The sequence below is a fragment of the Colobus angolensis genome, unplaced genomic scaffold (assembly GCF_000951035.1).
Source record: "Colobus angolensis palliatus isolate OR3802 unplaced genomic scaffold, Cang.pa_1.0 Scaffold32, whole genome shotgun sequence".
NCBI lineage: Eukaryota > Metazoa > Chordata > Mammalia > Primates > Cercopithecidae > Colobus > Colobus angolensis.
Window position 1 is genome coordinate 6,101,809 of NW_012116488.1, and position 14,346 is coordinate 6,116,154.

The 14,346-nt window shown below is 40.0% G+C and overlaps 1 protein-coding gene across 1 annotated transcript in view; it reads right to left on the reverse strand.

The window, feature by feature from the left end:
• EML1 (echinoderm microtubule associated protein like 1) overlaps window positions 1-14,346 on the reverse strand; it is a 208,273-nt gene that overhangs the window by 86,949 nt on the left and 106,978 nt on the right. Inside the window, exon 2 of the mRNA XM_011951483.1 lies at window positions 6,314-6,496. Within this exon, the coding sequence (XP_011806873.1) occupies window positions 6,314-6,496 (183 nt within the window). The remainder of the gene's footprint in view (window positions 1-6,313; window positions 6,497-14,346) is intronic.

The following is a 14,346-nucleotide window of genomic DNA, read 5'->3' on the forward strand; positions in this document are numbered from 1 at the left end:
ATTAGATAGTGGTAATGGTTTTATAACTTATACTAAAAATCAATGAATCATACATTTTAAAAGAGTCAATTTTATGGTATGTGAATTATATTTCAATAAAACTGCTATAAAAAGTCATTCATGGACAATTAGGGAAATCTGCTGACTTGCTATTAAATGATATGAAGAAATTATTAGTTTTTAAGTGTAATAATGGTATTATTATAGACTTTATTTTTATTTTTGCTTTTTTTTTTGAGACAGGGTCTTGCCCTGTTACCCAGGCTGAAGCGAGTTGTGTGACCTCGGCTCACTGCAGCCTCTACCTCCTGGGCTCAAGCGATCCTCCTGCCTCAGCCACCAGCATAGCTGGGGCTACAGGTTCACGCCATTACACAAGGCTAATTTTGATATTTTTTGTAGAGATGGGGTTTCACCATGTTGCCCAGGCTAGTGTCTAACTTGTGGGCTCAAGTGATCCACCTGCCTCAGCCTCCCAAAGTGCTGGGATTACAGACATGAGCCACCACACCCAGCCATTATGGACTTTAGAAAAGAGTGTGTATCTTAGAAATACATACTGACATATTTACAGATAAAATGATATAGTGTCTTAGATTTGCTTTAAAATAATCCAGTATGGGTGAGGGGGTCGTAGGAGAGGGTCATAATGATTACTGACCACATATCGATAAATGAGAAAGGCAGGTAAAAGGTACTCTTCTTTCTACCTTTGTACACATTTGAGAACATTTTCATAATACACAATTTTTTTTTTTTTTTTTTGGAGACGGAGTCTAGCTCTGTCGCCCAGGCTGGAGTGCAGTGGCGCGATCTCAGCTCACTGCAAGCTCCGCCTCCCGGGTTCACGCCATTCTCCTGCCTCAGCCTCCCGAGTAGCTGGGACTACAGGCGCCCGCCATCTCGCCCGGCTAGTTTTTTGTATTTTTTTCTTTAGTAGAGACGGGGTTTCACCGTGTAGCTCAGGATGTTCTCGATCTCCTGACCTCGTGATCCACCCGTCTCGGCCTCCCAAAGTGCTGGGATTACAGGCTTGAGCCACCGCGCCCAGCCTATAATACACAATTTGAAACGTCTTTTTTAATCTCTGAAAAACTACAAACACCTACTAAACCCTGTTCTATAAATCACCACAGAATACCCATCTAAACTGGAGAGGGCAGCTAACGAAAGAAACAAAAGAAACTATAGTATGTTCTATAGTATGTTCTATCTAAAAGAGCAAGAGAGAAAAGATGTTTTTCTGTAAATTGCCGATTTGTAAGGAGAAAGTGCAGTAGACAAGAGAAAAAGCAAAAGTCATTTGCTCCTTAATTTTGGTTAACTAGGATACAGAACTAAGTTAATTATTCACTAATGCCATTGACTGCCAAGAGCTTAAAAATTTTAACTTGTCAGTTGCACCTACCTAATAAAACTTGTGAAGAGACCGTAACATAGTATTTCACACAATGATGTGCTGAATATGATCTAATGTATTTGGCATACTTTGCAAATCAAATTAAACCTCGAAAAAAGATTTTCAAATTATATTCATGTTTTAAATATTTGGTTTAATGTGAATAATGCTAACTTATGGAATATTGCTAGAGGCATGCACAGTGAGGCAATGCAGATGGCAGAAAGAACACGTCAGCCGGGCCTTGGGGTCCAGTCCCAGATTTGGCCCTTGTGTAGCCTGACAAATCACTAAACCTCCCAGAGGCTTCATTCTCATCTATAAAATGGGCACAACGACACTTGCCTCACAGAAACGTGGAGGGGTAAAATGAGCTAATACATCCAAAATGTCTGCTGCAAAGTCCAGCCCTTGGTCAATCAGTACCTGGTACCTATGAGTAGTATTCTGAATATCAGTGTTAAGTGCCAGTGTAGCACAGGCTTCTCACAGCTAAAAATCTGTAGTTGGCTTTTGACAGTGGTTGCAGAGGCTATGTTCTGAGGCTAGAGGGTTTCGATGTCTTGGAATGGCAGGACTGACTTGCTTATTAACCTCTCCAACAGAAGCCTTCTGGTTATATTTAGTAATTCTCTGATCCATTAATTAATGAAGCCAATAATTATTATAATTCTTTGATCTTCTAATTCATAGATCCACTACTGATTTTAAAAGTTGCAAAGGAATATTAAATATTTCATATTAAAGTACTTTAAAAGGGAAGCTGCCTAACTAGTCTGAACAGACAAGCAAAATTTCAAATGGGAAATACGAGCTACTCACTGGGTAATGCATAACAAAATAGACAATCCCAGATACATGGCACAACTATATTTTCATCTACATTTTACATTTTAAAAATGCCTGCGCTAACATGAAAATTAGCTGTATGTGTATACAATGGATTGCTTGAACTCCAAACGACTCCCTGTCTTCCCGAAAACACATGTGAACGAACCCCTGGCCTCCTAACATTTGCCATGAGCCTTGCTGTTGACCTCAGATTCAATGGAAAGAAAGAAGTGATTTTTTAGAACACAAATTCCTTCTGCTTATTAAGAAATACACACCACAGAACATTTAGAAACTAACTAAAAGTATTTAAAAATTTATAATCCTATTACTCAGGAAAAAACCCGTGAATTACTTTTGCTATACAGTACTTCATTCCAGTCTTCTTTGCATAAGTTTTGTCTATTTAGTTGAAACGATACAGTATATACAGTTTTATAGCCTGCATTTGACTCTGTAATGCATAAGCATTTTCCCTCTTGTACCAGTAACATAAACATTTTTAAAGACCACACAGCATTTAATCATATGGAGGCACCATCATCTTCTGGCCATGCCCCTACTGCTTGCTGCTCCCTTATTGTTTCCCATCCAATTTTTCTCCAGCATGCACAGTGCTGCAATGAATTCCCTTATTCATCCATCATTTGTCTGTACTTACACTCACAATAGCAATATCTAAGGGGTCTGTTCACTATATTCTGCTACCAGAGTATTGCCCCACTCCACCTGCCACTCTGAAAAACTCTTTAAAAATATCAAAGGAAAAGGTGAAAACAGAGTCTGGTGAGCTCACAGCGACTGAGGAAATCCTAAGACCCAAGGCAGTATTCTCAAGGGAAAGAAGACCTGGGTGACTGGGGCAAGCAGGCCAACCGCAGGGACAGGAGAACGAGTGACAGCTCCCTCTCTACAGAATACCTATCCACAGGCCCAGCACATTACAGTGGGCCACAATCTCTCCCCATTTCAGGAAGCCTTGACCTTAGTTGCTAGTGAATTATTTCCATGAACCTGCAGTTCTCATCGTTATACTAATCAAGGCAAATGAAGAATGATACAGTCAGTCAAAGCTTAGAGGTCATGATAACATTCTTCAGAGAAGTGGAGTATTATTGTGGAAAGGAATCAGAATGATTATCTATGGCCCCACAGTTACTACTAAGGCCAGTGAGTGTTGACTGCAGCCTAAAAACTAGGCAGCGGCTGTGGCAGCAGAAAGACATGCATTCTTCCCGCACAGGCTTTGAGCAGGACCCCCAGAGAGTACCTGCCTGCTTCTTGGTGGCACAGCCATCCCCAGCACTGGGCAGACAGCAAAAGCTGTACACCCAAACCTCAACATACTGAGTCAGCCCTGAGTATTAAAAAACTAACTCTGGGGGAGAAAATCACTTGATATTTAAAAATAAGAATGCAGGTCAGATGCAGTGGCTCACGCCTGTAATCTCAGCATTTTGGGAAGCCAAGGCAGGCGGATCACCAAAGGTCAAGAGTTCAAGACCAGTCTGGCCAACATGGTGAAACCCTGTGTCTACTAAAAATACAAAAAAATTAGCTGGGTGTGGTGGCGTGTGCCTGTAGTCCCAGCTACTCAGGAAGCTGAGGCTGGAGAATCGCTTGAACTCAGGAGGTGGAGGTTGCAGAGAACCAGTATCACACCACTGCACTCCAGCTTGGGCAACAGAGCAAGAACCTGTCTCAGAAATAAAAATAAGAATGTCATGTGTCCAGGCTACTTCAAGTCTATATGAGGATGGCAGGTCAAAATATTATGAAGTGATAATTGTGTGGCCACTTAAAACCAAAGGGGATTTGCCTAAAATCCATCTCGCCTAAAAGATGCCCCACTCCAATCACAACCACAGAGAGCCAGCTCTAAAGACAGACAGAGGTATGGGCACCAGTTCCCAAGTGCCCACATGGCAGCTCCCTCAAAGATGAGCACAGCCAGGGCAGCTGCTGCAGGCACACCCCTCCTGCAGGCACACCCCTCCTGCAGGCACACCCCTCCTGTAGGCACACCCCTCCCACAGGCACACCCCTCCCACAGGCACACCCCTCCTGCCCCTGTTTCCACTGTCCTCTAATTAGCTGCACAGAAAGTAGGGAGCCCAAGGTCCCTCCATTCAGGGATGCAGCCCACTCACCTGCTTTCTTGTGAATCGTTTTTTCTACTTCTTGGTGTGACCTTCTGGCAACTAAGCTTTGATTTACTTTCAGTTAGGAAAAGAATGTTTATAAAGAAATATCAGACGACTACGAAAAAATTTATTTTTCTGTGCAGTTATGAAATTCAAATGTCATTCTTAATCAAGAAAAATAAAACTCTTGGGCACACCCTGTTATTTTCTTCCCGTAGTTTTCTAAAAATAAGGAAGTTTCAAAAGTCTGAAGTTTTATATAAAGCAGCACCTTCAAATGTACCCTTTCAGACACAGCAGTCATCAGACTTATTTGTGGAAAGCTGGGTAGGTCAAGAATACTTAGAATAATGTGGTTTATATTTAAAATACCTGAATCACTTTGTAACTCAGAAGGAAAAAAGATTACTTAAAATGATTATTCAAAATGCAGACATCAGCCCAACAGGTGTAGCCATCTCACACGGAGCTGGTGATAACTACCTGGGACGACAAAGAAACTGATTTCTTCCCACAGATGTGTGGAAATGCAGCCAAGTACTTGAGAAAAAAACTCAAAGACGCAACCTTAGACAGTCCTCCCTCCTGACTCCAAGGAAAATACACATTAACTGTGAAATAATTTGTTAAATTGAAATAACAATGAAAGGCAATCCTTTTGTTGTTTTTGTGTTGAGATAGGGTCTTGCTCTGTCACCCAGCTGGAGTGCAGTGGTGCTCTCTGCAGCCTTGGCCTCCTGGGCTCAAGCAACCTCCTACCTCAGCTTCCTGAGTAGCTGGGACCACAGGCACTTGCCACCACACCCAGCTAACTTTTAAACCTTTTGCAGGGATGAGGTCTCACTATGTTGCCTAGATGGGTCTTGAACTCCTGGGCTCAAGTGATCCAACTGCCTCAGCCTTCCAAAGTGCTGGGATTACAGGCGTGTGCCACTGTGCCTAGCCAATGAAAGGTATTTTTAAAGGAACATCTAAATGTTGTAATCTCAAAGAACGTTTTTGCCAAAGGCATCTCACAGCCAAGAGGAATTCTCTTTTCTACAGTTAGTCACGAGGAAGAGTGATTCTGGCTAAAGATGAACCATGCGCGAGTTCACGCAGACACGAGGGCGCCAGCTAGCAGGACAGAAATTGTCATGAGGCGTTTTAGTTCCAAAATTGTCTAATTGTCTAATTCCATTATCTTCTAAGAAGATAATGACAAAATTATTTAACACAAATATTGCTTCTTAGTCTCTCATTCCCAAGAGCCACAGGGACATGAGATGATGACTTAAATTTGCGAGAAATCTACCAGGGACAGAGCTCTGTAGCAGGTGATGTCCTTGCGGACAGCAGAGGAGATTCAAAAGGAACAGAGGGCTTTGCATGGGAGTGGCTTGCTCTGCAGCTAGAAGAGGGGAAAAGCTAGTGATAACACAGGATTCTGAGTTTCTGAAAGGAAGGCCCGCCACCTCTGCACCCCCAGTGCTTGGCTCAGAGCTTTGAATGTGGCATATGATTGAGTGCTGCTGTGCTGAACTGAATTATAGTATAAGTTAAGTACATATAAAGAAATAAGAGTTTTAAAAAACAAGCTAGGTAGAACAACCTCCAAAAGCGGCCCAAAGGACCGTAGTTCTTTCTGCAAGCTCTCTCCATCCCAGAGAATCTTGATAAAAAACTATTCTCAGTGGTTCATTTGGACTGTTCCTTCCTTGATTCAACAAGCATTTAATGATCATTTACAAATGTACATCACTGGGCTATACAATTCACCACATCAAGCCCCAAAATACTATCATACTTCATGTGATTATGTTGACAGTGCTAAGATTGTTTTCTTGTTATTCTAAGTTTTGATTCTCTGTCAATATTAAAGAGCACAATGTGTTTGCTAGAGCAAGATTCTACCTTGAGACCAATTCTACTAAAGTTCCTATGTCACTCAAATGCCCACCTTTGGTAGGTCCTTTCCTGTTAAGCACGGCCTGCTGTTCCTCAGTAATGTTCAGCCGCCGAACCACATCAGCTAGAGCTGATTTGAGCAGCTGGATGTCGTCTTCTTGCATCTGGACTCTCTGCTCCAGTGAAGCAATGCGGTCTGTCACCTCCATGCTACTTGCAGCAGAAGCGCTGTCATCTAAACCAAAGAAAGGATCAAGTGAGTTTCAAGTGTTCCCCGGAAATCAGATCGATAAACATAAACATACTCTATCTAGCACATTGTTTTAAGCCCATTGTTTTAACATAATAACACTTACGGACTAAAGATACTGCTCTTACGCAGAAATCATGTGAAATCTTTAGCTGTGTGTAACTACAGCTCTTCATTCTACAATGGTCTTTTCATTCTCTACATTTGCGCTCCTCATTTTAAAGTGTGGTTTTAATTGTCATTATACTTTTCTACATGCAGGCCAACTTGTTTTCAGCAATACCGGAGAACCTTAGCAGTGGGAAGTCTACTTCAACTTCCCACATATTGCAGAAACCCAGTCTGCATGGTCTTCTGGCTTCTGCTCCAACTATGTTAACTGACAGGTAGGTCATACAATCACAAGGCCACCCTATCCATCGGTCAAGACTCTGAAGGATAAAGCACTATGAGTTTGGCAAGTGACCCTTACAATTATGGTAATCATATTTTCTGACATAGAATCATAATTCCTAACTCCTTATCAGGGTCTGTAAACCTCTCCATGATCTTCTTGCCTCTCCAATCTCATTTTACATCATTCTTCCCTTCACTTACTGTGCTCTCCAACCAGAGAACCCAGAGAACACTTTGGGAGGCTGAGGTGGGCAAACTGCTTGAGCTCAAGAGTTTGATACCAGTCTAGGCAACACGACAAAACTCTGCCTCTACAAAATACCAAAAAAAAAAAAAAAAATTAGCCAGGTGTGGTGGTTATGTACCTGTAGTACCAGCTACTCAGGAGACTGAGGTGGGACAGTTTCTTGGGGCCCAAGAGGTCAAGGCTGCGGTGAGCTGAGATTGTGCCACTGCACTCCAGCCTGGGTGACACAGCAAGATCCTGGGTGACAGGGTTGCCCAGGCCGGAGTGCAGTGGCGCAAAAACAAAACAAACAAATGGCCAAAATAGCGCAAATTTAATGAACAGAAATATACAATTACAGGCCAGGTGCAGTGGCTCACGTCTGTAATCCCAACACTTTGGGAGGCCAAGGCAAATGGATCACCTGAGGTCAGGTGTTCAAGACCAGTCTGGCCAACATGGTGAAACTCCATCTCTACTAAAAATTCAAAAATTAGCTGGGTATGGTGTTGTGCACCTATAGTACCAGCTACTTGGGAGGCTCAGGTGGGAGTCTCATCACTTGAACCAACGAGCCAAGACTGTACCACTGCACTCCAGCCTGGGCAACAGAGCAAGACTCTGTCTCAAAAAAAAAAAAGTATATATATATACACACACACACACACACAATTACAAAATACTAATCAAAGACTAAGCAAAATAAATGCAAAACAGCCCACCTCAAGGCACATTATAGTCAAACTGTTGAAAATCAAAGATAAAGAACACACACCAAAAGCAGCAAGAGAAAAATGACATATTAAATACAAGAGAATGGCAGTCTGATTAACAGCTGACTTATCATAAACTACGGAGACCAGAAGAGAGCGGAACTACATCTTTAAAGTATGGGGTGAGAAAACACTAAATCCAGAATTTTACATCCAGCAGAATATCTTCCAAGAAAGCAAGTAAAATAAAGACATTTTCAGAGGAACAAAACCAGAAAGAATTAATCACCAAAAGACCTGCACTGCAAGAAATGCTAATAAAAGTTCTTCAGGCTAAAGAGAAATTGTATAAGATACAATTCTCAGACCCTAAGAAAAAAATGAAGAGCACTGGAAATGATAAATACCTGAATCAGTTCAAAGACTCATTTTTTTTCCTTTTTCCATTTTCCTTTTATGTTATCATGAAACCTTAAATTTTTTTTTTTTGACAGGGTCTTACTCCATTGCCCAGGCTTGAGTACAGTGGTGTGATCACAGTCACTGCAGCCTCCATCTCCTATGCTCAGGTGATCCTCCCACCTCAGCCTTTTGAGGATCTGGGGCTACAGGCGCACCCCACCATAATTGGCTAATTTTAAAATTTTTTATAGAGGCAGGGTCTCACTGTGTTGCCCAGGCTGGTCTTGAACCCCTGGTCTCAAGTGATCCTGCTTCGTCCCCCCAAAGTGCTGGGATTATAGGTGTTAGCCACTGCACCCAGCCTTGAACCTTCAAACTTCTAAAGACAGAAATTAAAATATTGTCTTATAGGGTTTATAATGTATTTTTATGTAATACATATGAGTACCATAACATAAAAGATGGGGTAAATATGGATCCACAAGTTGCAAGATTTCAATATTTTATATGAAGTATACATCATTATATGTGGTTTTTACTGATTTTAATTGACAAAAATTGTATATATTGTATACTACATGTTTTAAAATACACACATACATTGTGGAATGGCTAAATTGAGCTAACACATGTACTACCTCACATACTTATTTTTGTGGTGAGAACACTTAAAATCTACTCTCTTAGCAGTTCTCAAGAATACGTACATGTTATTAACTATAGTCATAATGTTGTACAATAGATCTCATGTAAGCAGTTATTATTAACTGCAAGGGGTTAGTATTAACCGTACTGGAAAAGTCACAGATGTTTATTGTAATCCCTCATAAATGACTAAAGAATAACGCAAAGGAGTGTAGCTAAAAAGCCAACAGAAAATTTAAAATGAAATTCTGTATTCAAATAATTCAAAAGAAGGAAGGAAAAGAGTAACAGAGGTACAAAAAAGAAAGACAAGTAAAAAATAAAATGCTAAACCCAAACCTAGTATAGCAATAATTATATTACATGTTACATTAAACCAGTAATTTCATTAAATATACCAATTAAAAGGCAGAAGAAGTCAGAATACCATTTTTTTTAAAAGCAAAACCCAACTATATGCTGTCTACAAGAGATACACTTTACTTTTTAAAAATCTTTTTAAATTTATTATTATTATACTTTACATTCTAGGGTACACGTGCACAATGTGCAGGTTTGCTACATATGTATATATGCGCCACGTTGGTGTGCTGCACCCATCAACTTGTCATTTACATTAGGTATATCTCCCAATTCCATCCCTCCCCCTCCCCCAACCCCATGACAGGCCCCGGTGTGCGATGCTCCCCACCCTGTGTCCAAGCGTTCTCATTGCTCAGTTCCCACCTATGAGTGAGAACATGCAGTGTTTGATTTTCTGTCCTTGCAATAGTTTGCTCAGAATGATGGTTTCTAGTTTCATCCATGTCCCCCTAAAGGACATGAACTCATCCTTTTTTATGGCTGCACAGTATTCCATGGTGTATATTTGCCACATTTTCTTAATCCAGTCTATCACTGATGGACATCTGGGGTGGTTCGAAGTCTTTGCTATTGTGAATAGTGCCACAATAAACATACGTGTGCATGTGTCTTTAATAGCAGCATGATTTATAATCCTTTGGGTATATACCCAGTAATAGGATGGCTGGGTCAAATGGTAATTCTAGTTTCAGATCCTTGAGGAATTGCCACACTGTCTTCCACAATGGTTGAACTAGTTTACAGTCCCACCAACAGTGTAAAAGTGTTCCCATTTCTCCACATCCTCTCCAGCACCTGTTGTTTCCTGACTCTTTAATGATTGCCATTCTAACTGGTGTGAGACGGTATCTCATTGTGGTTTTGATTTGCATTAAGAGATACATTTTAAATACAAAGATATAGATAGGTTGAAAGTATATGAATGGAAAAAAATATATACCACGGAAACAATAAGCATAAAAAGGCTGGATGTAATATCAGATAAAATAGATGTCAAATAAAATGTATTACCAGAAATAAAAAGGGCCATTTCATAATGAAAAAAGGGTCAATTATCAGAAAAACACAACAACCATAAACATATATGCCTAATAGAGCTTTAAAATATACGAAGCAAAACTGACAGAATTAAAATTGGAAACAGACAATTCTATAATTTTTCCCAAAGATTTTAATGTCCCTCTCTCAGCAACTGATAGAACAACTAATTTAAAAAATCAGTAAAAGCTTTGGTAGCATAACAAGATCTCATCTCTATAAAAAATTTAAGGCCGGGCGCAGCTGCTCAAGCCTGTAATCCCAGCACTTTGGGAGGCTGAGGTGGGCGGATCACGAGGTCAGGAGATTGAGACCATCCTGGCTAACACAGTGAAACCCCGTCTCTACTAAAAATACAAAAATTAGCTGGGCGTGGTGGCGGACACCTGTAGTCCCAGCTACATGGGAGGCTGAGGCAGGAGAATGGCATGAACCCGGGAGGCGGAGCTTGCAGTGAGTGGAGATCGCGCCACTGCACTCCAGCCTGGGCGACAGAGTGAGACTCCATCTCAAAAACAAAACAAAACAAAACAAAAACACAAAAAACCAGTACAGACACAGAATGTTTGAACAACACTATAAACCATGTTGACTTAATTGATAGGTAGAGAAAACTGTAGCTAACTATGGCACTGCATATGGTACATTTTCAGGACACATCATATTCTGGGTCATTAAACAGATCTGGATAAATTTAAAGATTGAAAGAGTATGTTCTCTGACTACAATGATATTGTTAGAAATCAACTACAAATATCTGGAAATGAAGCAATACATTTCTAAATAATCATTGGATCAAAGAAGATATCAGGAAAATTAGAAAATATTTTAATCAAATGATAATGAAAATGCAACATAGCAAAATACATGGAATGCAGCTAAAGCAGGGCTTTGAGGAAAACTAATAGCTTTAAAACCACTGTTTTAGAAAAGGAGAATCTTGTTATCTGAAAAGGTCAACAAAATGTAAGCTCCATAAAGCAGGAATCTTTTCTGTTGGTTCACTACTCTGCCCCTCAACCTAACACACAGTGGGAACTAAATAAATATTTGGTAAATGAATGAATAATCAGGTAAATGAGTGTCTCTTTTGAAGCATGCATTAAATTAGTTGTTAGGGACAAAAGATGATTGGCTCACACAGCCATCCTTAGGAAGCTCTCTGTCTAGTGGAGAAGACACAAGCCTACAAATTTCTAAAATAATTTGATAAGTTATATAAATATACAAAGTGATAAGTGAACAAAGAAAATATTAGTTGTATTTGGAAAAACGGGATCAAGCAGGGGTTGGCCTTCAAGAATAAGAATATTCACCAGGGCCGGGTGTGGTGGATCATGCCTGTAATCCCAGCACTTTAGGAGGCCAAGGCAGATGGATCACCTGAGGTCAGGAGTTTAAGACCAGTCTGGCCAACAAGGCAAAACCCCATCTCTACTAAAAATATAAAAATTAGCCGGGCGTGGTGGCACACACCTGTAGTCCCAGCTACTCAGGAGGCTAAGGCAGGAGAATCGCTTGAACCTGGGAGGCAGAGGTTGCAGTGAGCCGAGATCATGCCATTGCACTCCAGCCTGGGTGACAGAGCAAGACTCTGTATCAGAAAAAAAAAAAAAAATTCACCAGGTGAAAAAGAATGGCATTCCAAGCAAAGGAAATAAACAATTTAAACAAAAATGCAGAAATACGAAAACATATGGAATAGTCAGATAATAGTAAGTGGCCTCTGACATTGAAATCTGTCACCTTGTAACTTCTGCTTCCTGGATAAATAATTCTGTCTTGCCCTTAAATTCAGACTCTGTTAATTTTCTAAGTAACAGATAATTGTTTCACACATAGAAATAGTTTTCAAGTGTGTCTATGGCACTTCTGACAGAGAATAACAGATATCTATTAACCAAGAGAGCCGCTAAGCTCTTACAAAAAAAAATGTGTAGGTCTTTTTAAACCTATGTCTTAAGCATATCTCTTTAAAGAAATAAAACTATAAAGCAAAAACAACTTGTAAATATCCTTTTCTCACGCTCCTCCTCTCCTAGATCTAAATATACTATTCTTTATGCTCCCAATGTAGGATCCATACTGTTTGTTAGGAGTACTGGTGGGGATGTGTGAGTGTCCTCTTTTTCTGTTTCTCTCTGTTGAATGAGAAATATAAAGAACTTTACAAACTCAGCAGTGAGAACACAACCCAATTTTAAAAATAGGCAAGGGGCAAAAATGGGCAAAAGACTTAAATAGGTCACCAAAGAGGTTATACAGGTAACAAGCAGGCGCAGGAAATGACGTTCAACATCATTAGTCATGATGGAAATGCAAATTAAAACTACAGTGAGATATCCCTACACATCTATTAGGATGGTTAAAAGTAAAAATGCTGACAAAACCAAGTGCAGAGAGAACTTGGAGCAAATGAAACACACTCTCCCCCACTGCTGGTGGGCACATAAAATGACATGGCCACCCTGGAAAACAGTTTAGCAGCTTCTTATAAACACATATTTCCCATATGACCTAGCAATTCTGAAGTATTTGCTCCAGAAAAATAAACACATATTCATACAAAAACCAGTACGCCAATGTTTATGGTGGCTCTGTTCAGACTTGACAGAAACTAGAGACAACTCAAAGGCCCTTCAACTGATGAATGGAGAAACTGTGGTGCACTCATACAATGGAATATACTCAGTAATAAAATGGGATGAATGACTGATACACAAAACAACTCGCGTGGGTCTCAAAGGCATTATACTGAATGAAGACAGCCCATCTCAAAAGGTTACGTGCTGTATTATTCCATCTATATCACATTCTCCAAAGACAAAACTGTAATGAAGGAGAATGGATCAGTGGTTGCCAAATGTTGGGCTGGGGACACTGCAAAAGGGAATTTTGGAGGTAACTGGAATGTTCTATATCCTTACTGGTGGTTGATAAATTAAACTATACTGATTTTGGAGGTAATTGGAATGTTCTATATCTTAACTAGTGGTTGATACATTAAACTATACTGTGTTAAAATACACAGAATTATCTCAAAAACGACAGTTTTTATCGAATGTTAACATATAAAATAAAGTAATTTTATGAGTTCAAGTAAGATAAGGTCCACCCATTGGTTTTGCCAATTTAGAAGTTATTTTTGCTTGTTGAGATTGGTTGCTATTATACTATGAGAGCTCAGGAGAGAAATATTTCAATGAAAACTAAGTACTTGTTGCTCAAGGGAGAGAGACTGTCCTTAAGTGCTGTATAACTTCTTGTGAATGGAGAGTAGTTCTGCGGAATTTCTCCATTTGTCCTTTGACTTTGGATAGGAGGGCAAGAAAATCTCACTTCATAATGTCAAGCCACTGGGAGAGAGAAGTGGGGAAGATAAGAAGGTATTTTATGTCTGTCTTCCCTCTGAGGAGTAATTAAACAGTTCTGTGAAATCCTCTAACGTGAATAAAAGAAGGCAGGGTCAGGTTCGGTGTAACAACCATTGTGTAGGACACTGGGTCAACACACGCCTACCTGGGAAGGTCTCTGGCCTCAGGAGGAAGGCAGGGAGAGTTCTACTAAGGTAGGAGGAGACATTCCAGAGCTAAGTCAGTGTTGACAGCGCTCGCAGAAGAGGCATTGACTTTAGTCTTTAAGAGCATGGACCATGGAGTCAAGCTACCTGGGTTCAAATCCCAGCTCTGCCACTTACTAGCTACATGACCTAGGACAAATTACTTAATCTCTATCTGCCTCTATGTATAAAACAGAGACAACAAGAGTATTTCACAGGGTTACTATGATACTAAATGAGTTGACATATGTAGAGTACTTAGAATACATTTTTGCATATAGTGTATGTATAAATAAATGTAAGCTGTGATTAAGGTGTTGTCATTATTGTTGTTGTTGTTGTTTCCAATAAAAATTACCAAAATAAATCCAAGTTTAACAAAAGTCCTATGTGCTGTCTCAACAGTTATGCAAATTGGCACTGATTAATTAATTAGAAATTAGTGTTTAATTAATAATATTTGCTTTTTAAGTCATGAAAGAATCTGTACATA